This window comes from Venturia canescens, chromosome 5 (genome assembly GCF_019457755.1).
Source record: "Venturia canescens isolate UGA chromosome 5, ASM1945775v1, whole genome shotgun sequence".
Classification (NCBI taxonomy): Eukaryota; Metazoa; Arthropoda; class Insecta; order Hymenoptera; family Ichneumonidae; genus Venturia; species Venturia canescens.
In genome coordinates, this window is record NC_057425.1 from 9,659,668 (window position 1) to 9,684,236 (window position 24,569).

At 44.9% G+C, this 24,569-nt stretch overlaps 2 protein-coding genes across 3 annotated transcripts in view; one reads left to right on the forward strand and one right to left on the reverse strand.

Moving 5' to 3' along the window:
- LOC122411117 (dopamine receptor 1-like) overlaps positions 1-24,569 on the reverse strand; it is a 61,560-nt gene that overhangs the window by 34,013 nt on the left and 2,978 nt on the right. The gene's annotated exons all lie outside the window — the stretch shown is intronic.
- On the forward strand, positions 842-23,527 carry LOC122411113 (uncharacterized). Of its 2 annotated transcripts, XM_043419656.1 has the most exons (7): positions 842-1,743; positions 1,812-1,927; positions 2,053-2,278; positions 16,273-17,075; positions 18,119-18,471; positions 20,878-21,216; positions 22,617-23,527. In XM_043419656.1, exons 3-7 carry the CDS (start codon positions 2,250-2,252, stop codon positions 23,196-23,198), a joined length of 2,106 nt encoding a protein of 701 aa, XP_043275591.1. In that variant the 5' UTR covers positions 842-1,743; positions 1,812-1,927; positions 2,053-2,249; the 3' UTR covers positions 23,199-23,527. The 2 variants fall into 2 exon arrangements, with proteins under 2 accessions (XP_043275591.1, XP_043275590.1); XM_043419655.1 differs by lacking the exons at positions 842-1,743; positions 1,812-1,927; positions 2,053-2,278 and adding an exon at positions 13,512-14,561.

A 24,569-nucleotide genomic window follows, 5' to 3' on the forward strand; every position in this document is an offset into this window, starting at 1 on the left:
ATTCCGGGTGCAGTCTGTAAGCAAGTGGGTGAAACTTCGATCGGGGTCGCGTTGTTTGTTGCCCCTGGCGCCTAAGCGGATTGCGGGAGCCTGTGACTTTGCTGACTGATGATTTTGCGTAAGACGGATGGAGAAAAAGATTGAAATGGAATATATAAAACGAATGGGAATGGAAATTCGCGTGTAAATCTTCTTCGCCCGAGTCGGGGATAGCGAAAGATTTTCCTTCATTTAAAAAGCTCCGGTATTTTTTATCTCCATCGAGCATAGAGATTACTCCGGTTATATAGAAGATTCGAAAGTTAAATGGATCTTGTCAGACGCGTTAACCAATTTCCGAGTGGTAATTCGACTCGTAGAATAGCGTCGACCCCGAGGATTTAACTCGGGATATAGGACGACTCGTAATTGACTTCCCGATCCCGAGACACACGTGAATAGTGTGTAAAGACGCAGGATTGGCTCAAGACGTGCGTCGAGGTGAACACAGTTGTTGGATAACTCCAAGCTTTTCCAGGGGATATAGAGAATTAAAGAGTTGTCACATTAAGAATGGAGTGTCGAAGTGCCTTTGCTAAAGCACTTGAAGGGTGTACCCAAAGTCCGGGTAGTCCCTTAGTCTACGACGCGCACGTTTGTCATCCGATGAACTCGGCCAATGGCGAAGATGGATAATCGCATTGTCGCGAGCCAAGTGCCGCTCCGTTCTTCATCTTGCTCCCTCTTTACTGCATTCCAGTCCTCCGTCGCTCGCTGCAAGAAAGGCTTTACTTGTATAGGGAATTCGCTCGTTCTCGTCCTCTCTCTCTCTCGTCCAATCTGTTCATACGAAAATCTCTGTGCGACAACCCCTCTCGCGTAATACAACTCCATCTGCGATATCTCCAGAATAGCGAAACGCTGTGCTGCTACATGCGAATCTGTCTGACATTAACATTCAATCTCCGCGGCTGTTACTACTCCTGAGAAGAGGCTCGGGTCAGAGTCTCCAGAATGCTCCATGAAATAGCTGACTCCATAACTCAACGGATGAATAGTTGACGGGGAGACGGTAATCTTTGTCTTTCTGACGCGAGTTGGGCAAAAGGTAATTCGAAAGGGGCGAAACGACTGAACGCGCTCGAATGGGAAAATGAAAGACTAGCCTCGGGCAAAGATACAACACTTTTGTGCTGATATAATGGCTTCTTCGCCTCGTTGTGTCCATAACGATTTTACTTTGCAGCGTAATGACGCTCCACTCCCGTCCTCGGGTCTCCGCGCGTCCTTTCTATACCGGCTAAACTTCCACCGGGGCGACTCCCCTTCTCCCCCGGTGGGGGCTTTTCCTATATATATTCTTCAAGACTCGCGTATATGTGGATCCAACCCTTGCTTCACCGGCTTCTTATCTTCATTGGGCGATAATTCTTATATTCTCGAGCGGTACGAGCCTAGCAGGGTGGACTCGCTTGGGCAAGAAACGCAAAGTGAAACCCGCGGAGGCTGTCACTGCTCGGCCTCACAGACGAGAGTGGAGCTGATGGAACAGAATGAGAAGATTCTCTCACCCTTCCACTTAGTCTCGTGCCTTTTAACGAGAAAACTCGACCGTCGGCAATTCCAAAGTTTTCCGAGTAACCGGGACACTTGAATTTTTCTTTTGCTCTCCTTTGTCGAAGCTTCAGCCCTCGGTATTTCGCCAGTTAGCAAAATCTTTTTCTCGTCTCTGTTCTTCGAGCTACAGCTTCGGCTTCCTTCCCGGTAATTCCTTATTCTTCTTTTCTTTTCTTCTTCGCAGCAAGCTTTTCATCACCTCGGCGTAATTTCAGAAAAGCTGTTAATTTTTCCGACTTTGAATCCGGACCGCGAGTGGGTACGCGTTCAGGCCAGTTGCCCAGCATCTTGGAACGAGTTTAATTTTCAAGTCTTCAATTAATTTAAAAAGGTTTGTATAGAGCACTCGGTGCGCCGATGTTCGTATGTTGAAGAGCGAGCTGCAATTAAAAACTCTTCAACAACTAACTTCCTTCAATTCCCACCTGGCTCGCAATAACTTCAGTTTCTTCGCAGGCTTGAACCCCCAGCGAGGATAGCGGTGGAAAAATGGACTGTCTGAAAAGCCCCTAAAAAGTGCAGAAAAAGCCGCGGCTGATATTACACGCTGGCGGTTCCGGAGGTGTTGCAGAGGACCGCTGACAAGTAGAAAAATGTGAGTGGGGCTGCGTGAAAGAGTCGCGCCATCGCTCGAGCCTCGCCGCGCGTCTGCAATGAGAAATGAGATAATTCTGGACCTCCGGTGTGTATCCCGTAGTGGGGGATTTTACAAACTGTTGTTTCACGACCTTGATACCGCGAGAGTGCGTCTTTGCTCAGCTTTGTTAAAGCTCCTTTTTCAGTGCCCCTCATAAACTCAAATGCCAGAAGACTGGAACAAAAACCCCTCGCAATCGTATGAAAAAAAATCATCAACGCTGAGGGAGCGACGCGTCCGCGAGCGACCGCCAAACCAGCCTGCGAACTTTCTCCAAACACTATTTAAAAAACGTCCGTCCGGCGGGCCCTCCAGAAAATTGAAAAGTTTGAAAAACTTGATGAAACTTAAAGCCATTCGTTAGACGCCGCTTAATGTACTTCGGAAGACATACTCTTTGGCCGCAGGCCACCTTAGATCATCACCTAAATGTGTTATCCGTGTTATCCTACAAGCGGTACTAGCCGAGGATATATCCGAGCGGAGCGACCATTATATTCTACGTATAGTGATATAGCTTCGTGCATATTATTGTAGCTCAGATCGTAACACAGCCAGGAGAGGAGAATGATAAAGCTGACCGGTCATATATGCTCTTCTGTATGCACAGCGCGGGCGGTGATGTCAGTGATGTCGTTCGCCAGCATCTCTCTGACGGCGACCAACACAACAGCAGCCAGAGACATCGCGCGCGTGTGCTTCACAATCTTTCGTATATTAAACTGATTCACCGGAGTTACGTCAATCTCAACGACGATGCCAGGAGCTGTGCGGATCAACGCAGGCGCCAAAGTCCCAAAGCTTGGTCCCTTTTGCACGGCCATGCAGAGTGGAGCGCTGATGATGCCTTTACGCACATGGACAAAGCTCAATTTCACTATACGAAAGCCGCCTCTTTGCGCGTTCATTCATCGTTAACACATAAATCGCTCGAGCTGGCTCCAAGTTATGCCATTTGTATGACGTGACAGGCCCGAAGAGATTAAGAATCCTGGCAAGTAATGAGTCTCGTTTTATCGCAGACGTTCAATATAAATCCAGCGAGAGATGACTGCCGGAGATTTAGCATCGATAAATTGATACTTTCACGGTAGGTCGTTGAGATTTATAAATCATGAAACTTTTCCGTGTTTTATCTCGTTCAGACGTATATTATGCGTGCATATATCTCGGGTATATCGGCAGAAATACGTAAAAGTTTCGACGAACAGTTAACAACTTTAGGGTGAAACGTCACCGTGTTTCTCGCGGATGAGCCGAGTGATAAAGTATGAAGAGGGATTTCGAGCGCGTTATATTTCAAGATACCCTCCAAATAAGTGCGCGCGGAGCACCGACGTTTCGAGACGTTTTTACTCTTCGATTTTAAACCGATTCTGATGACCTACTCAAACAGAGGATTGCAATTCTGTTTCAGGCGATATAGAATCGCCGGGAGCCGGCTAACGCGAAGGCGAAAGTGTGTGCGGTGTTGCGAAACGCTCGGAGAGTAAACGCGTGTTTGTCGTTAAAAAACGTGAAGAAAAGCGAAAATCGATTGGATCTGATGGGTACACGGCGGCGGAGGGTGTGTGCTTAACGGATATATATCTTGGATGAGGATCCAGCCAAGTATCGGTTGTTCGAGTCGACGCGGGCCAACGTCACTTTACTCTCAGCGAAACACTCATCGCTTTATTTCTATATAGATGTAACAGGGATGGATATATTCCGGTGAATTTGTCTCTACAGGTAGCTCGTTGTGGTTGCTACGGTCTCTCAATTATCAGCTCCCCGTTTCTCATTCCTTTCCCTCTTTACTTTATCCCTCTCTCTTTCTCCATTTCACTCTCGGCTGGCCAGCCACGATAACTGCTAGGCTAGTACAGGGTGGCCGGAATTCTGGAGGGGGGACGCGAGGAAGGTGTGAGATAGATTGCCGCCGGGGGGATAAAAGTGATGGAAAGAAAAAAAGTGATCACGAAGAAAGAGGAATGAGGGCGCGTGGCGCGGGGAAGGATGGCCAACGAGGGAGCACGGAAGAAGCGGGGGAAGGAGGGAGAGGAACAGGGAGGGCCGCGATAAAGGAAGGGTGCTCGTGAAATCGCAGTGCCAATCTCTGGGCGGCTTTGAAAATTGGTAGCCTACACTTGAACTGTTGGATTATCGATGGTAATCGGTTCTGCACGATTACGGAAATTCCATTCGTCGAATCATCTCCGCAGCCGCTGTGTACATAAAGTACCTGCTGCAGTGTACGTCCTCGCAGCAGGGAGGAAAAGAGACGCGATGATATGACGTGACGTAAAGAGGACATTGGGACGGAGGTTGAAGGAGCGAAGATGGGGAAAGGGTGAAAGTTTAATCGAAAGCTGTGCAGAGAGGGAGAGGGAGAAACTCGGGTTTTCGAGTGTGCTATACGCGGTGCGGAGGTGAGTGCATGAGATTCTATAAAATCCGTCGAGTTTATCATGTTACATACAGACATGTGTGCCGATTAGCCGAGAATTTCTTGTGAAAACGAGGTAAGCTTTGAATGCGCGCGCGAGCTGCGGTATCACGCACATAACTCTCCGCTGCGGAACGTTCGTACTGCGCGCGATCTCTCTCATTTTCCGAGCGCTGAAAGCCGTCGTAAATTGTGAGAAGCGTTTCATCAGCTCCCTCATCGACTATGAATCTCCGCTGCGGGCATCTCGATCCTTCTCGCCGTCTCGATCGTACCCTATAACAGCACGTCGATCGAAATGGACCATTATCCGAGAGCTCCTCCGCGTGTATCCAGCTCGAGAATAATTTGTAATATCTGTGCAGCCACATGCACAGGGAACGGTGCGCGAGGATTAGGCGCATCGCGCGGTATGCGCGAACCGCGAATTGTAGGATGGCATACCGGTACGTATATATGCACGAATACTCGGGAATGCCCCACGGACACTCGCGTCCATGTGCGGGCTACAACATCCAGCAGGCTAATATGATCCGCGCTAAAGGAGTTGTTGAGGTCCGCGCGGGGAAAGCTGCCGCTGCTTCCAGCACGTTGTTCACGCCAACGAGAGAAGGATGTATGCGCTCGTGCTCACGTGTATCGCAGCCGATGCTCCGCGTGTACATGCTCCGACGATGATTTCCCGTTGAGATAGAAAACCAGAGAGAGAAAAAGAGACGCATGCGGATAAAGAAAGAGAAAGCCGCGAGGGGCCAGGGAGCGGATCGTGAGAGCGGACAAACCTCGCTCGCGCGCGCGCGCGCGCGCGCGCGTCTCGGGTGAACGTATATCGGCAGGGTGTCTCTGCCCTCTCACCTCACAGCCGACTAGTTTTTCGTTAGCTCGACGTCCCGTGAAATCTGTCACACCCTTGCCCGCTCGCTGGCTCTCGCATATGTTGGCTGACTGGCTGTGCCTATAAACCAGGCGCGCGGTCAATCTCTTGTACATGATAGCAGCTCCCGCTTCTAACTTCGTCTCTCAACGTTCTTCACTTTTATTTCTCTCGCGCTTTCTCTGTACCGTTTAGTTATCCCTGTCTCGCTCTATCTCGTGAGCTGTAGTATGTCACCTCAGTGTGTACGATACAACGTCATTGAACGTGTTGTGTGCTCACGACGCGACGGGGACAACCACGTATCCAGGATGTCGGGTGAGCCTGATAAGGCTCGCCTCATTGGGAGGGAAACGCGGAGGAGTGAGATCGAGCTGAGCACTCATCGTGAAGACCGCACGCGAATATACAGATATAGAGACACGAGTTGTTGGACAAGCAGGAGGAAGAACCCTTTTGCAACAACACCAACATCCAGATCGCTTTGATCGGACGAAATAAAACTCCCGAGAGAGAGAGAGAGAGAGAGAGAGAGAGAGAGAGAGACGCGGAGGGACGAAAGGAAGGGAAGAGGGAGAAGTTCATAAATGTGGAAACGATTGACGTGATTGTAACTGAATGAAATGCGGGCGATAAGTTGGACGAGGGTGGCTGGAAGGCGCGGAGGCCCAAGGGCTCGAAGCACCGTCGGAATTATGTCTCGATAAATACGACAAGAAGAAACTAACATCGAAAGTTTTCAGGAGGGGAGAATGACCTATTAAGGATGCCGAACTTTCGCCATTGCAGCTTCCCTCCAAAACTTCTATACAGAATAATAATTTCATCAGAATTTGAGGTCTTTTCTGGAATAGCCCAATTATACTCCTCGGCAAGGAGCTCCGCGTGAACTGAAACACCGAGCCAGCACGCGTCAGCTGATCTCCCCAGCCCCGTTTCCTGCTCCTGATGCCAAGTATTTTCGCACCCGCTCTTTCTCCGTCGCCTTTCAAGCCAAGAGGAATGTGTGGCGAGCCGCCCAGCCATCCCAAGGTCTGGGAAAAACGACTACCGAGAGAGCTGAAAAACAACGCATTAACATATTGAGCATGAATCCTCCGAGCGACGGAAGAAAAAACAACAGATCAATCCTAGCGTTCTAGGACACGAGCAAAGACAAACGAAGCCGCTCCGAAACCGTCTCACCGACCCCGTATATCCAAACTCTAACGAAGAACGATTGATCAGTTTTTCAAAATCCATCGCGTACCCTAGTCCACAAATAAGTGCGACTCTTCCCATCGAAGCGATATTATGCACCCGTAATATTATATCTCCCATACACGCGCTACATTCTATTTTGCTGGGTCAGTGTTTCCACACATTATGCTTGGCCAGCGGATGGACAGGCCGTTGACGAGGCGAGAATAGAGCGAGCGACAAGAGAGACGTTTGGCTATGCAGCGACGAATATCCCACAGCGTTGGTGGCTATTGGTACACGATAGAACGGGAGAGCCCAGAGTGGTGGTTATGCCCTATCGATCAACCAAGCTCCATCTCCGTCGGTCTGGCCTGCCGCGCGCCACACGGAATAACCCTCTTCTCTCTTGCACTCTCTCTCTCACACACGCGCGCGCACACACAAGCCTCGTCCTCATTGTCTCCTCTTTGCCTCGCAGCATCATCGCCAGCTCCATCTCCATCCATCCTCCCTTTCCTTCTTTTTCTCCTCCCCGCCCCCCGCGCCCCTCCCTGGCTCTCCGTCTATTTTATTTAATCCATCGTAACCGTAACCGTAACAATAACCGCAGACCATTTACCACGTAGCACGAGACATACGCGAGCATTTTAACCGTGCAGGATTCCTCTCGCTTCCTCTCATGAAGAACCCCGATCCTTTACCCCGCGTCATCCACTTACGATGAACACGTGTACACTCGGTTTTTTGTCCATGACGTCGCGCTTCCTCGCAGATTGACAGGGAACGACATCTCGACGAGCCAGCAGGTATGACTATAATGCAGTACTGCGGGATAATCCACGCTGGAATTTCGAGATGCTTTATCGATGCTGTGCGCAGAAGAGATTCGACGGAGTGCTGATGTTATTAAATTGGGGGGGGTTTTGGTTATTTTCAAGCGCCGCGGTATCTTTTGAAATACGCGTTTTCACGAGATCGAAAAGAGGTGAGCAATTTCGAAATTGCAGTTTTACGAAATAATTCAGAGGTCCTTCGGAACATCGATAGGTTTTCTGCTTTCATGCATCGATGTCAGCATATTATTAGGAATTCCTTTGATCCCGCTCGCCGTCTTTGATGTGACGAAATTCACGGACGTATCGGTCGGTGCATAGCTCGCGGGAAATACCCTGAAAAAGACGACATTTCAGAATTAAGCAGCGCCTCGCGTCGTCTGGCAGATCCGCTATGGCATGCGAACCGAATCCGCTCCACGCGAGAATTTCGGTATAAATCTTCGATAAAGGAGCCTCTCTCGAGAATCCTTACAACTTTAACGGAAATTCAGTTTTGTGCAATACGCAAGCCGAGAAATTCACGGCTGAATTCAAAGCAACAGAGTCTAACGAATACTTGTACATGGGCTCGCTTTTTTAATAGCCGGCTATTCAACTCTTGACTCAAAGTATCAAGGTCCAAGGACATTGGCATATCCGTGGGATTCTTTTTCCAAGCGACGTTCAACAAGTTTTCACGTCCATGTTATTTCAAAATTGTTTTCATTTTGAGCTGCCTTTTGGGGTCGCTTTGTTTTCGGCATAACGCGATGACCAATGCTGGTGATGGAGCAGTGGAAAAATATCGATTTTATTCGATACACCCTAACGAACATTCATCAACGCTATCAGTTAAGCTCTTGCAGCATCGTCGATAGATCAACTGCTCGGTGAGGTACACGCTAGCCACTTAATTGAAGCTCTAGTCTTTTGAGATTGCACGCGGATTTCACAAGTACGAAAAAGATTGAGTGTGTCGTAAAACTGTCCGAAAGTCTGCCGACTTTTTCGTGCGGTAGCAGAGAATATTTAATATCCGAAAAGCTCCCAAAAGTATTTTCACTTCATTACGTAATTTATGGGCGGTATAACAAAAGGATTAAAAGATCCGTGTCCTCTCAGTTTTTATTTCTTTCGGTGTGAAAAAAACGTTCAACCTTTTGCCCGAGGCAATGCGTCTGCTTGTAATCGGAAGAAGTCTTACCAGCCCCGAGAAAAACGATGTTTTGAAGTTTGAAAGAAAAATAACAAGATTAATAGCTTTCGCGTTAATCTCAATGGCGATGTTCGAGACACTTAACATACTGAAATTGGAGCATGCCGAAATCTGCTCCCGACGAAGCGCGCAAGTGGATGGAAACTCGAGCGAAATGTTTACCGATATCGGAGGTAATCAGCGCGCGTTTAGAGATGGCTTTCAAAACCACAGCATCATCATCGTCGTCGCCGTCGTTCACGAACAGGGCGAAATCACTCGCGGCCGTGTACTCTGGCAATGGACAGTTGATTTTACAGCAGAGGTTTATAGGCTCAATTTAATAAATATGTATACTGGCCGAGAAGGCCAGTTCTGCATGATGTAACTGACGCGGTGCGGTGGCGGGTGTCGTTGAACGTGAACGAGACGATGCCTGTGAACCTGACGAGCGATATAAATTCGTACACGCTGCTTAATCGTGCTCTCTCTTTCTCGTTTTATTTCTCTCCTTCTTCCTTCTTTTTCCCTCTGTACAACTTTTCCTTATTACCTTTCTGCAGTTTATATGATTATAAAAGCTGTCTGTGTCCCCGTGTACAGACTGTTGCATGGGGATAACGAGTTTTCTCATTTTCCTCAGTAGGCATTATCCCTCACACGATATTTTCTCCCTCTCGTCCGCATAAATATTAATTAAATTTGCCCCCCGTCTCCTCATAATTACAGGCGGACACCGCGCGCCAACTCGACAACGAATCGAAGCAGCTTACATTCGAGTTGGATTCCGTTACCAATCTGCGAGCACCTCTCACGGATCCAAGAAAAAAATTGCCAATAACGGACTCGACGTAGAACTTGTGCACGATTTTTTATAGGGCGTATGGAATGAGTGTTCAACAGAGTTTGCAACACGGACGGTGTTGTTGTGGAAAACGGACGCATTGTTTGCCACGTTGCTGATAATTTAAAAGGAAAAGTTGTTGCTTAGTCGAAGTTTAATATGCTCGAAAATCCAACGATACGTGAATCGTGTTTTAATGAAGGTGTACATATAGAGTAGACGACTGCCCGAAATGAGAAATACGAGATAGTAACGCTAGCCAATAAAGCTCCGAGTAACTGGGATAAAAAGCATCGCAGTCTCATGAGCGTAGATCTCGGCGTTTCTACCGTGGCGGTTGAAAGAATGTGAAAATATCAATGCTATATCTCGGAGAGAAATGATGCAATTTTTTAGCCTCTCTAATTTCGATGTTTCATAAAAATCCTGATAATTAAAAGACTCTTAATAAATGAATTTATAATCGAGCACAAGCTTGCAGCGTAACTCGCATGTTTTTTCATCAAATACTCCCGCATTAAAGAACGCATTTATTTCAAATATACGCATATGCTGCCTTAATAAAAAGCATCGGAAGTGCACACTCCAAGAATTTGGGAAAGACGTATTTTTTCTCCACGAACTTTAGTCAGAGTTGAGCCCAGCACAATTTATTTTACGTTTTCCCGCAAAGTTCAACAGAGTGGCATCGAGTCTGAAAATTCTTGTGAACTTTTTAAACAGTGCGGGTGCGCGGATGTGGGCTCGATGACGCTCCTGGAAGTATAGGAAGAAAGTTTCGCATATATGCAAACAAGAGGAAACACCGAATAAAGTAGGTTTTCGTAACGTGCAGTGAGCATAAGAGTTTAACTTTAACCTGCCTTTAACATGCTCTATTTTAAAATCGTTGTGTGCATAACACGATGGAGAATTGCAGAGATGGCGTCATCGCGTCAGCGAAAACGAAAGTTTGTTTATCATATTGAATCATGCATGCACGAGCACAAATGTACATTATAAAATGAAAGGATTTATTGTGTGTTTCGCGGCTAAGATATAACAATAGGGCCATGCCAAGGTACCCGCCTGTACCGCCGGATCTACACACCTATAATGGGCTTATCACGTATGTGCGTATACCTATTTATAAGGGAGAGTTCGCCAATGGAAGTTGGCGCTTGGAATAATTGCTGGAGAGCTGGTGAGCCCGAGGGAAGATGGAAGCTCGACGATAAGGTGCAGCTTGGATCGATGAGGACTCAGCAAGGGGGACTACGTCCTGTGCACAGAGTTCACATATATTCCAACACCCTCGCCCTTTTCAAATCAGTAAGCCATACTTAGAGATATTCCGGGAGAATATTTCGAGCCGAAATGATCGAGCTCTTGCTCGTAGGTCGCTCCACTCTCTCGGCGCGCGCACTTTTCGCTTTATTTTCTCAGCGAATAAACTCGATGAAGAGATTTTCATTTGAGATTATATATTTTCAAAATCTTTCTTTACTCCGCATCGACTCTCGAATGGAGCATTATGAAGTGGCATTCATTCGTGAAATTGGCTAAAGTCTCATCGGAACGGGTCGCCCTTGATTAAAGGAAAAAAACACTGTTGGCTCGTCGATCTTTCGAAGAACAACACGATCGCATCGAATTGAGAGATTTCGAAATATATCATCGAGCTTCTACTGGAGATAAAACACTTTTGAGGACGAGTAAAAATATCAAGAATCCTACCTTTTTGCAGCGAAGCGCACACGCACGATTTTAAACACATGTTACATAACTCAAAGAGAAACGAGAGGGAAGGCCGCGTCTTCATTTCCCATTAGCCTTTTGCACGTGTGCTCCAAAATCCGAATGAATCAATAAAATGACTTTGATCCGTAAATGAGCTTATTTGCACATTCGCTCCGCCTCGCTACAAATCTCTTGACAAAAATGACTCCGTTAACCGGATGATTGTAAAAAATGCACCTGCGAGTATAGCCGAAGAATATAAAATCTTCGCAGTCCTGCAAGAGAGGGCCACAAAAGTACTTCTTTATGCCGACGACGTTGCCAATTTCTCCGCGTGAATTATAAAATCGGCACGCACGTGCAAAAGATCGCACAAGTGCATGGGAGAAACGGGGGTGGTCCAAATTGGCACTAACCACAGCTGTCCCCGCGTCGACGTGTTTGTATTTCTTGTACGAGAGAAACGTCGCTGTGCTGAGCGGCGGCGACGAAGTCGTCGCGAGCTGATCTCACTCGCAGAAGTAAAGCGGAAGAGAAAGATCGCTCTTTCGTTAGTATGCGTGCGTATGAAAATATATGCCGGAGAGATGGGAGCGCGGACCGCGAGAAAGGGAGAAAGATGGATGAACGAGCCGAGGGCAAAGCACGCTCGACGGGAGATGCGAGTATGGTATGCGGGCCAGTAGGTCGATTGTCCCAGTCCTTCCTCCTCTCCGGGGCAGCGATATATCGCGTCGTTGCATGCACGTAATCCGAGCGCGGAGGATGCACCTGCGAATTTTCTCTGCGTGTACATTTGTGCGCTAAAACCTCGCGTCGAGGTGATTCCTAATTTTTCCATCCGTGTTCATAGATACACGCGTGGAAAAGTTTGCAACCTCTCCCCGGGAATTTCATTAAGCTTGAGACGATTAAAATTGCAACGTCGAATCGCCGCGTTGTCGTGGGTACTTTTGATGCGATGGGAAAAAAATCCTCTGAGGTACGCGAGCTGAGGCTGGATGCGGCTCGAGTAATTAAAATGGGTTGAAAGTGACACGAGTCTTCTGGATCGATCTTATATCTCGTCGAGGTCCCCCGAGTCGTGAAATTTCTGCTCGCGAGTATTTCAGCGCGCTATTTTCGAAAGGAATGTCGTATCTTCGAGAAAACTGCTGCAAAGTCGCGAGTTCGTAATTGTATCGAATAAGTTCCGGCAGACACGGGTGCTCGACGTCAGGCCCCGTACAAAAGGATGAATAAAATAATTTATGTTGATTATAGCACCGGCGAAGAGCGCCGCGATCCTTAAATAGCTTTTGATGGTTATTATGCTTTCACCCGTGCACAGCGTCGAATCACGGGGATTTGGTATGAACGATGAAACGTGCGAAGTTAATGAGAAATGTGATTGTCCAAACGAGCCGCGAGGATTCTCGTATACGTGCCGCTCCGCTATTATCGCGAACGCGCGTGCGCGTTCCTCCCGCGCGCGCTTTTTTTCTTCCCCATTCTTTTTCACAAGTCTCAACAATTAGTGCGTGTGTGCGCTCGTATTGACTGAAGCTCTGATTTTATTCAAGCGCTTACCGATCTTCGCCTTTCCAATTCCCTCGGCCATTGGGGAGCACTCGTTGTGGGAAACGCTCGTCCCAGAATTCGAAACAAATAATTCCATTATGCTCGTATACAAACACCTTGATTTTTGTACTCACACATGAATATGCACCGCGCAAATGTACAACAAGTGTGTAAATATGTACAACGGAAACCGAAGAGGCAGAGTCGCCCCGAGCGAGAGCACGTTTCTACACGCGTGAGAAACGTACGGACGTAAGAACGAAACGAGTTTCAAGCTCTGTGTACACGGGACCCACTCGCACATCCGCTCTTCTGCTCTCCGCTCGCTCGCTCTTCTTCCCCCCTTTTTATCTCGCCCCGTTACAAAAGTCGGGGATAGAAAATGACAGAGAGATGGAGAACCAATAGGCCGGTAGTGAGCGAAGAGTACACCTGTACGTGTCGCGTAAACGTTCTTTCGCAAGACTCCAGTAACCACACTCGCGAGTCGTTTCGCCTTCCTTCCTCGTCGCTCTTTCTCCCTTCCGTTGGAGCGTCGCTCGGATGCGACGGGACCGACTTCCACTTGGAATAAACGGGGTCTCTTCCCCGGTACTTTCGAGAGATGCGAAAGTACCTTCGGGCCTCTCGCATTCGCCTCGTGAAACTCGCGAGACGAGGAAACACGAGTTTATCTCGGGATCGTCCTCTCGGATGTGAGCACGCGTTTTGCGAGTCGCGTTCAAAGTGCGTCGAGTGCGCGCACCTTGGCAGCTCTCCGGTTCATTTCGATTTTCCTGGGTCAATCAGTCCCTCCAATTAAAGAATTTTCCGCGCGCCCGTTCCCCGTTGTTCGAGCCTCGGCTCGCGAGATCTCCCCATAATAAGTAGTCCATCGAATGGAATCCAATCGAAAAGCGATCAGTGTTTTTTCGCCTCCTCCCCAAGCTAAAGCAGCTTCGCTCTCCGCCCGCGTGTTTTTACAAAGAACCTTTTTCCCCGTGAAAAGTGCGAGTGAAACGGTGCCCGATAGTTGAGCAGTTTTCCCTCCGTGTTTAGACTAAAAACGAGACAGATGTGAGGCAAAACAGACGGAAAAGAGAGCCGAAGGAGGAAGAGGGCAGTGAAGAGTTCTCGCGCGCTCGGATGTAACGCTCATGTGTCGATGCACCCTCTCACATGGGTAAAGTACACGATGCCGTTAAGTAGGCCGTAGCCGAAGCCTCCGAGCTGTAGGTCATCGGCCCACACTCGCCCGCCTATTCTTCAAGACACGTGAGCCGAATCAGACTGAGTGAAATCTTCCGTACGTCTCATGAATTGACAGTTGAAAACTCCCGCGGATAATCCCACGGGTTGCGGCAAGAGCGGCGGAAAGCTTTTTCGCATTTGACGCGCGGCTTCGGAAGCTTCTCTCTCAGGAAAAGAGAGAGTGCTTTCTCGGCTGGTCGCGCACGAAAATAAGAAACACCGCATGCGCACCCCTCGTGTGCACTGCCCCAACGAAATATATACGAGCGCCGAAAGAGCACGAAATAAAGAATAACATGTGGAAAAGCACCCCCGGATCCTCTTCTATGTGCAGTCTCAACTCCTGCGAGAGGATAAGACCCGAGAGAGCACGAAATCCTATTCAAAGACTTGTCTGGGGACCCGGCGCACAGTTTCAAGTCGGATACCCCGGCATCGTGGAGGAAGAACTCTCCTGCAATCCCCGAGTCGCCCTCAGACGGTTCGTTTATCTACTTACGAAATTAGTTTCACCGACTTAATAATCGTTCGTAGCGTTAAATATTCATTGTAGGGCGAATCTCCGTCTATTGAAACACGCTTACGATTACGTAGCGGGGAAATAAGTTTTTGAGGAATAAGTTTTGTTTCTTCGTCGAATGGAGCTTTTACATGCGAAATTATGGATATTAAGTTTACTATTTTGTTCGCAAAGTATTCAGTGCTCGCTTGGGTGCTCCAACAGAAATCGTTGGCACATGAAAATAAACTAATTTTCCAAAAATTTCAGATTTTTAAGTATTTTTCAGATGGTAATTAAGCCACTTTTCTAGAGATTTTCTTGTGTTTTTCTCAGAAATCGGAGAACATTTTTCTTTGGCTCTCATAGGAAAAAGTGTTGGTGATTGATGGAACGATGAATCTTATAAAATTTTGTCGCACTCCCGAAAAATTTAAAGACCGCCTCGCATAATTTGTTCTCACGAAAGATTCCATTGGAAGATTTTTTTTCCCATCACTCAAATATTTGTTGTCGTTTTTTTAACTGTTTATTTATCATTCGTGCCGCACCCTGCTCGATACTCCATCGAACATTTTAATGTGATTCTTTCAATACTATTCTACGACGGTGCTTCCTCAAAGCCCCGCGTTTTATATCGAATCATGCTTATCGCTCGGCCCGTTTTTTATTTCGTTAACAGCTTTTTATGTTGCATTATATTCGCTCGTCGCCAAGCCATCGCATTAACCGATATTGCATTTTATCATTTAGCAGCTCCAACTTTCTCCATCTCTAACGTTCAATCGCGAATCTCGTTTCCAACAGTTTTTAAACGCATAGTTGAGCCGAGTGTGTCTGTAGACGTCACTAACTTCGACATAAATTATTTTCTTGCTTCGTCGTCTTTCGACGTTTCCTCGATATTTTCTCTCTCGAGATCCGCTCAGTTTTCCTCTTCGCGAATACTATCGCGCTCTTCTCCTTCTTTTTCTTGCTTTTCCGAAGTAACTTATTTATGAGCGCGATCATCCGAAACTCGCTAAATCTTACCTCATTTTAAACTAAATTTCCGCAATTTCGATTCGTCATGCTCCATGTTTCAGCCAATTTTTTACCGATCTACGTGTCGAATAAACGACCGCGCGAATACAAATAACAAATTTATCGTAGAAATTTGTTTTCTAATGACTCGAGCAGAAATGTGAGCTTTCAACATTTCGCGTAAAAATAACAAATGAATCGATCATTTTTCCAATTGAGTTTTTTTCTACGACTAATCGCGAGCCCAAAATTTCGACTCGATGCTCGAACAACGAATAGTTGGATAATTAAATATGAAAATCTGACACAAAGTATCCGGGAAAAAGAACGACAACTGCATTTGCGTTCCTGCCGAAAAATGATAGAAAAAAATTGACGTCTTCGACTCGGCTAAAGCAGGTATAGATAGTCAAGAGACTCGGTTGAGTCTCGGGACGAGTACATTGACAGTGCCGTCGTCCGTTGGCCCGAGGCTCTCCCCGAGACTATATTTCCTCCGAATAAAACGATTTGCGTCAGCGGGCGTAAAATTGGCGCGTAATTTAGTTAAATATGACGAAACTCATGAGTCATCTGCGGCTTTGAAAATGGAATTTGATTATTTGGATCGTTGATTATTTTCAAATGGATGGTGAAAAAGGATAGAAACTCGAATTCGGTGTGTTCGAAGGTTGCTGAGGCTGTACGAGGGGCGTCAGTACCGGGAGGCCGCGAGTTTTCTGCTACGATTGCCGCGCTACACGTTCAAAGCATCGTTGCGAGACATACCGGTAGATTTGATAGTAGAGAGTCTGCCTCACAGTTTGTCGTTGCTCGAGGCAGTGTACGCGCGTTTGCTCGACTTGGCCGAATCAAATGATGCGTGCATCGACGACGCGATGCTCGGTAGAATCGAGCACCAGGCACTCTGGAGAATCGTGCATCACATCTCGAGAACGGAGAATCTCCGGGACGCACAGATATGGAGCAAGCTACTCGTGACGCTCTCGAGATTGTCGCCGGGTTCAAAGAAGCTGCTGGCTTCGAGACGAAGATCGTTGGAGAGAGCGGTCGAGGGTCTTGGGAAACATGGCCTCGTACCTTCGAATACCAACGTGGAGAATCGTCGTTGGAGTTCAACGACGACGACGACGACGACGACCTCATCCTCCCGTGGGGGCTTTATCGGCTTTGGCTTTGGCAATGCGAGCCAAACCGGTGTAATTTCGGCTCGTAACATCAACAACACTTGTAACCCTCTAATAACGAGCCCGATGACAATGGGACTAAACAACACAACGATTGCGAATATATCGCCGGGGGAAGCGCCGACAACCCTCTTACCACTCACTGCCAAACTCAGAGATGAACTCGAGACTCGATTGGAGGCGTACAAGCTCGCGTTACACAAAATCGAAAGCTGGGGCAAACAGAACGGTGGAGTCGGTGTCGGAGTCGGTGTCGGTGTCGGAGTTGGCGGTACACGATCAAAAGGTATCTATATAAACGTATTTTACACCTCATTGTTCTCATTGTCACGAGGAAATACGATTTTCATTCTTCTCTTCTTCATTCTCTCTTTCACCTTCTTTTCTCGCGGCTTATTTTTTTTTTCATTTTTTCATTTCTACCTCTTTTTTCATCTCCTCCGGCTTTTGTTGTGTATCGAAGTCGTGGAAGGTAGATGGGACCACCTTTTTTTCGCGGCGTGTATAAACACGGGTATAAAATACGAAAAGAATGCGAGAACGATGAGAGAACGAAGGGCCTGTAATGAGATAAACTTTATCTCGCGCTCTGCTTCTTTCTACTCGTTATGAAAGAAGTCGAATTCTCAACGAAAACAAAAGCTTGCAAGAGCGTAGTCTTCAATTCCATCTCGAAATTGTCCGCTCGCGAGTAACCGCGCGCAGTGTTACGAGCCCCTTTTTCGGCCTCCGAGTGACGGAGACGAGCTCGACGAGTTCAAATGTCGAGGCGACTCTGCTGAAAAATTATCCAACGCTTCCGGGACGTTGTCGAAGCAACGATTGTTTCGATGAATCGATCGAGCAACGAAAAAATAGACTTATTTTCTCATTCTCTCGAGCAGGGCTTGCCACTACAGCCCCTCTAAATCAACGCGAAGATATTTTCCAAGATAACGCTTTATTCATCGCCATTGTTCTCGGCGCCTGTGGAAGCGTGCATTAAGGACCTTCACCTTTGCATCGAAACAATGGCGGAAGCGCCTCGTGTTAATTCACTATAATTATAATCAATTAGTGAACGTTCGTACGAGACGAAATTAGCACTTTGTTTTCATAATTCATAAAAAGTAAAAATGAATATGCAGAAGAGCACACTCAGCTCGGGTAAATTCTAAGTGCAATTTTCGTACACGTCGTTAATATTTTTCATTGTACGAACGCATCATCCGCAAGTTCGTCGTCCCCGGGTAAAAAAAATGAGATTGATTTAAAAAAAGCCTTCTATTATGCGATCGTAATTGCAAAAACGCTGAAACGAAAGTTGATAAGACAACGAATGATTCGCAGCTGGCGATCGACAAGTTCGCGCGGCGAGTCATCAGCGCCAGTTATCCCTGAAGTACAGCGAAGTGCAGCAGCGTTTGATCGACAATCAGAGCCTTCTGAACATATTGGGGAAGCCGAGCGACCGTAATTTGGAGGATCTGATTGGCGAGCTCAGACGGCGCGTGGAGCGCGACAAAGAGGCGCTGAGGCAATGGAACGCGGTGAGAAAATCCTCCGGATTGAGCACCGGCACCGGAAGTCTAGCTGCGAATAAAAATCCCGCCCTCGCCGCGAGCCTGTTGCAATTTTCTCGGGCTTGCAGTCTCGCCCTTCGCTTGATGAACGAAGAAGCGGATGCGCCCGCGGGATACCAGGTTTGTTTACACGAAAATTCGAGCCCCGACGAGCATCGAAAAGGAAAAACATTTTTCTCTTACGACCAACCTATTTTCATTTGATTTATTTCATCAATATTTTCCCGTCAATCAACTCTCCATATACAAATAACGTTTTCAGCAACAATCAAAATCCCCGACTTCCAGATCGACTCAACCTCTCCCCCTTTTTCATTTCGAATCGAAAATAAAAGCAAATCAACAATTAAAAACAGATTGCTAAAAGAGACGAACAATAGATCGAACAAAACGAAAGCTCGTAGCTCCCTTTCGTCTCCGTACAATACTGCCGAACACGTAACATTTCAGCCGACTATTCAATCGATACACTCAACATTTCAGTGAATATATAAAGCAACGTATCGATGCAGCCAACAGAACGAAAGCATTTTGCAAAGCCGCCCGAAATCCAGGTCACTTTTAATTCCCTTCTGTCATTCATTTTCGTTGCTGCTCGATCCTCCATACGCTTTTCCAACCAGACTGCCCGGCCAACCTCTTTACCGAATGCTTCAATCCTAACCGATGTTCTTATAGTGTATCGTGTACTGGATTCGAGAGCATCGATTTCGGGCAAAACTATAACAACTTTTTCACGTAAAACTGTCTGAAACTGGAATGAAAGTAGAACCGTCCCGACTCGCTGTCAGTGGATGAGAGCTGAGAATCAGGCACATCCTATTCGAGCATGTCGCGTCGACTCGTTTTCCACACATTCTTCGTCCTGGTTCATTCTTGGCATGGTAAAAGCTTGGAAAAATGTGAAAAACGATTTTCACAAATAGTTTGAGATATTCTTAGGTTTTATTGCCCATCGTGCAATTTAGTTGTAAAGCGAATAGTGCAGAATTCATGTTTCCCACAAATTTCGAAAGAATTTCGTTAAACCTGGGACGTCGAATCGGGTTTCGCGTGTTTTTTTCACGTTCAGCCGACGATATTGATTCTATTGTTTTGAATAAGCGCGATGGGGTTTGAACCGGGCTGAGATCTGCACCACCATCGATCGCTATCCGATTGATCAATCAAGCTAGTCGAATCTTCAAAATATAGATTCAAAAAACATGAGAAATCGTAGGCTTATTTTAAATATTTTAGGCCAATGATTTTATGGGATTACGTGCTAGCTCTGATCTAAGCAGCAAGGAAAAGTCCGGCACAAATGACCTGGTAAAATAATCGACGAACAAAATAACCACGAGAATAGTAATCGTAATTTAAAGAGGGTGGATCACGAAATAAAAATAATCAGAATTTGATCGAATTTCGTGATAGCATTCTTAGGCATCGAGTATACAAATACAATGTTTTTTCAAATTTTTTTACCACATGGTTACCGAATAATTGAGCGTTAAATCGAACTTCTTATGCACGAGATAACTCTACATATGTAAACTCTATGCTTATACACGTGAACTTTAGTGTTCAATTGCTCGAGAGCTATGTGGTAGAAAAATCGAAAAAAATGTATATTGAGTTATATATTTTAAAAGTATACCAAATTTTATGAAATTCTTTATATTTTCAGCATGATTTAGCATGGCAACATTGTATCGTCGCGATCCACCCTCCTTAAAATGAACTTTAAGTTTGTAATTACTGGAATATGGAAAATAATTGAAATATTCATTTGCAATGTTGATTGCTGATAAATACGGAACCTTATGGGAAATTTTCATTGTTAGATTCGAAAAGCTTGATTATAAATTTATTGTTTATTGTTTTTAACATGTTTGACATTATCTCGAGATGTCTCAGATCACCCAGCCTGCAATTTCTTTTCCTTCATATTGGTAGGTTCGTGTGTGTTTTTTTTTCTTTGTTCGATTGTTTGTTCATTCATCACAGTCATTCTGTTCATGGGTCACATCGTTAACCCTTCGAGTGCACACTTTTTGCGTCATCCTTATGCTTATGGGGTCAAAACGACCCAGTGTGCACTTTAAGGATTAATTGATATTTTTTTTTTCAGATTATCTTGTTCGTTGGTTATTTTACCAGGTATAGTTTTGAGCGAGATTATTTAGGATGGGAATCGAAGGATTGATCCATGGAAAATACAAAATGTAGCAATTTTTTCCTAGAATTTTTGCGTAATGCTGACAAGATAAAATAATGAGGAAAAAAAGAGTATAAAAATCGAAATAAACATCGAAAGTTTAGAAAAAATTCATGTAATTTGGCGGATATAAGATCGAACTCCACAAACGAAGAAAAATATGTTAAGCTGCCAGGATATTCACAAAAATTTCAAACGTTCGAATTTTCCTGGGTCATAAAAAGCCGCTGTAGCGATAAAAAAAAATGCTCCGAAAATGGTAGCAAGCTAGAAAACAGGTATTGTGGAAAAGAGAAAGGTAATATCCTTCATAAAACATTTGACAGGAAATTGGACATACGAAGGATACGGAAAGTCTTCGAGAAGAGAGATTCGAGGCTGGCGAATCGAGCAGCAGCGCGGGCTATCACACAGACGACAGTTGCAGCCCGACTCCGGAGCCCGTTGTAATTGTTACGAGTACAAACAAAACCGCGAGCAATAACGGTGGCATTTCACTGGAGCACACCGCCGGAAGTAAATCGTGGACGACCGAGCAACTTACCGATAGGTATGTCGCTCTGTACGCCCACGCTCACTTGCACACGCTCGATGCTTTAGATGCTCTCGAGCCTCTTAAGGACGCGACCGATCTCAAAGCGAAAATCCTGTTCTCCGTTGTCGTCGTAAGTATCCTGACTCGAACTTCGATCTCCTTTTTTCTTAACTTTCTTACCTCGAAAGGAAACAAAGGAAAGAACTATTATTTTTTAGCTTTTTTACACTTTTTTTACGCTCCTCGAGTTTACGTCCTCGGAATACAACGTAATTACGTCTTTCTTTCATCACTGTCGAAAATTAGCTTGTGCTGCTCTGAGACCACGAAAATTAGTCTTTTCAAACCCAATTAAAATAAGCCACGACGCACGGCTTCGAGCAATTTCAACCGCGCACAAGACGATTGCGAATCTCCACCGAAAACTTTCACACTTTATAGAATATTCAAATGAAATAACAAAAATAAGAGCAAATTTTCACCAAAGTGGTTCCCAATTAAGGCAACTCCTGTACTGCATGCTAGTCAAATGAGTGCTAAATTTTCAAAACGCTTTTAGGCCAAGTTTATCGTATTGATAAATTTTTTTTTTTGTTTTTTTTTTTTTTAATTTACACCGAGTTGCGGAATCTTTTTTACGGATTTCCCTTAGTCTTGCGAACTATTCATTAAATTTACTGTTAATAGATATGCATTCAAGCATATTTTATTAACGTTATAAAATATTTAAAATAATAGTTTTGCAAAACTATCAACTGACAAATGCAAATTTCCATGATAACACATTTTCACAAGAATTTTTCAAATAATTATATCTGTATTTTTTAACCGATTTTATTGCACCGAGTCTCATTTTGTACCTTAGCTGATCCTCTACGAATTCGCACCACGTAGATATTTTCTTTAAATTCATTCCCTCGGAAATTATAAATGAAAAATTTTCTTCGCTTGAGTTTCTTCGATCAAGTTAAAAAAAAAAACTACATGGTGAATTGGTAGAAAATCAATTGAGGCATAAAATGAAACTTGTTGCAATAAAATCAGTCAGAAAACGCCGATAATTCTTTGAAAAATACCAGTGAAAATGTGTCATCGGGGAAATTTGCATTTATCAGTTGAAATTGTTTAGTAAAACTATCGTTTTTCATATTTTTACATGTTAATATGATATGCTGGAATAAAAATCCACTAACAATGGTAAAACAGCCGGGAATTTCTACCAAATTCTTTCACAATTAACGCAATATTGAGATGAGATATTGTTGCAATAAAATTAGTCAGAAAACGCCGATAATTCTTTGAAAAATACCAGTGAAAATGTGTCATCGGGGAAATTTGCATTTATCAGTTGAAATTGTTTAGTAAAACTATCGTTTTTCATATTTTTACATGTCAATAAGATATGCTGTAATAAAAATCCACTAACAATGGTAAAACAGCCGGGAATTTCTACCAAATTGTTTCACAATTAGCGCAATATTGAGATCAGATATAATATAACGACAAAACCGTCTTTAAATTCGAACGCAGCTCTCATGGCGAGTTTCCGAAATAGTGCAAGCCTCGAGACGTCACGAGGCAATTAAAGTATTAAACGGCGGAGGATCACAAGCGAGTGGAATGAGTCTATCGTCGAAGAATCTCTCGGATGTCGGACCGAGCGTGGAATCGTCGGGGCGCAAGAGCAACAACGAAGCAAAAAAACTGTCAAACCAACTGGCAGAATGTATGAACGAACAAATAGCGAGATTCGGTTACGACAGTGGCACGCGACAAGTGGCGGAGCGTGTTTTATCGCAGTTGGAACGCACGCTGTACGATTTTCCATGCCTGAGACAATCGAGCGAACTTAAACGTTACGCGCTCGCATGCTCCTCGCTGGCTTGGATCTGTTTGGCACGCGAGAGCCCCCTTATACTTGATGTTGCACAGGGATTCAACGAATTCGACAACGAGATACACGCGAGGCATCATGCCTCGCCGGATCCCCAAGGAACCAGAATTATCGCTGTTTTATGGCCGGGACTTCTCTTACGAGAGGCTTCGAGAACATCCTGCTTGTACAGGGCTGTTGTACTAACAGCATCTTCGCTCTCTCCTTTCGTCAATTAAAGTCGATTTAACGACGGAGCCGCAATAGATTCTATGTCCATTTGTATTTATATCTGTATATGCGTGAGCGTAATTCAGTAACTTTATATTTATTGCCTCAATTGTAAAATCATTTTATCAGGGCACTCGCGACTTTTTATTTATTTGTATCTCGATCGAAATGATCTTCGCACAGGCAGCTTTGTTGGACGGAAAAAAATCCACGGTTGTGTCAACAAACGTTTGTCCAACTTTTTTTCACGAAATAAAAATAATGAGAATTTGACCAAATTTCGTGATAACGTTCTTTGGCATCAAGTATACAAATAACATTTTTTTCAAATTTTTTTATCCGCTAGTGGTTATCGCAAGAGATGTATAACTGTATATATGTAAACTCTATGCTTGTACACGTGAACTTTAGTGTTCAATTACTCGAGAGCTGTGTGGTAGAAGAATCTAAAAAAAATTATACTCTCTTATATATTTTTAAAGAATACATTTACCAAATTTTATGAAATTCTTATCGTTTTAAAATTGTTAATATTTTTAACATGGTTCAGCATGGCAACACACTGTGTCGTCGCGATCCACCCCCCTTAACGGAGCGATAACAATTGTCGTGACGTCGAAAACAGTATTCCATAATAATATTCCAATTTTTCATTCACTCCAATTTACGATGAAATACTCAGTTTTTGTAATTAGTTTGAGGTGAATAAAATTGAGGCTAAAATTCGTCACTAACGATCCGAGCACTTGTAATTATTGCTGGTGAAAGCAACTTCCTTCCAGAGGACGATTCAATAAAAGTTTTAATTTTCCATCAATCGTGCAACCGTCTGACGAAGTAATTCTCATTTGCACTGCCAGTTTCACGTCAATTTTCAAACACCGATTAAATTTTCCGTTCCTATGCACACGTAGAGTCGACGTGAAGCTGAGCCAACGTCGAATGAAGGGTTTGGCCCGCAGCTCAACATTTTTGTACTGTTCTGCATAAGAAAATACGTGGCTGGTTCTATTTTTGTATTCATTGTATAACTTTACTCGTGAAATTTGACCTACTACCAAAGCTGACTCAGCGAAGGGCTTCCCTAATGGCAATCAAAGTAAACTCGAGTTTTGGCCAAGGTTTGAGGCTCTCTCTGTTTGCTCAGCCTTCCAAAATTAATGTGCTCAAGAAGGGCTGAAGCTACGAAGTTGTGGCAATATGCTTCCTGATTAATTCATCACAAGATCCAGTTCTAAGTGTCCGAGAATGTTTTTATTTTTATTCAGCGGTGATATCACCGAGTCTTGTGAATTCCCAACAAAATCATCCGAAACTTTCAAGAGATTGAGCTCCGTCGTAGCGATTGTAAAGATTTTTTATTTTTTCCTTCCCGCTTA

What these genes read in the sequence shown, in the direction of transcription:
- LOC122411113 (XM_043419655.1), top strand. Translation starts at nt 14,377, where the DNA reads ATGTGGAAAAGCACCCCCGGATCCTCTTCTATGTGCAGTCTCAACTCC. An exon ending in CCCCGAGTCGCCCTCAGACG is followed by an intron (nt 14,562 to 16,272) that starts GTTCGTTTATCT and finishes GTGTGTTCGAAG; the next exon opens with GTTGCTGAGGCTGTACGAGG. An exon ending in ATGCGCCCGCGGGATACCAG is followed by an intron (nt 18,472 to 20,877) that starts GTTTGTTTACAC and finishes AACATTTGACAG; the next exon opens with GAAATTGGACATACGAAGGA.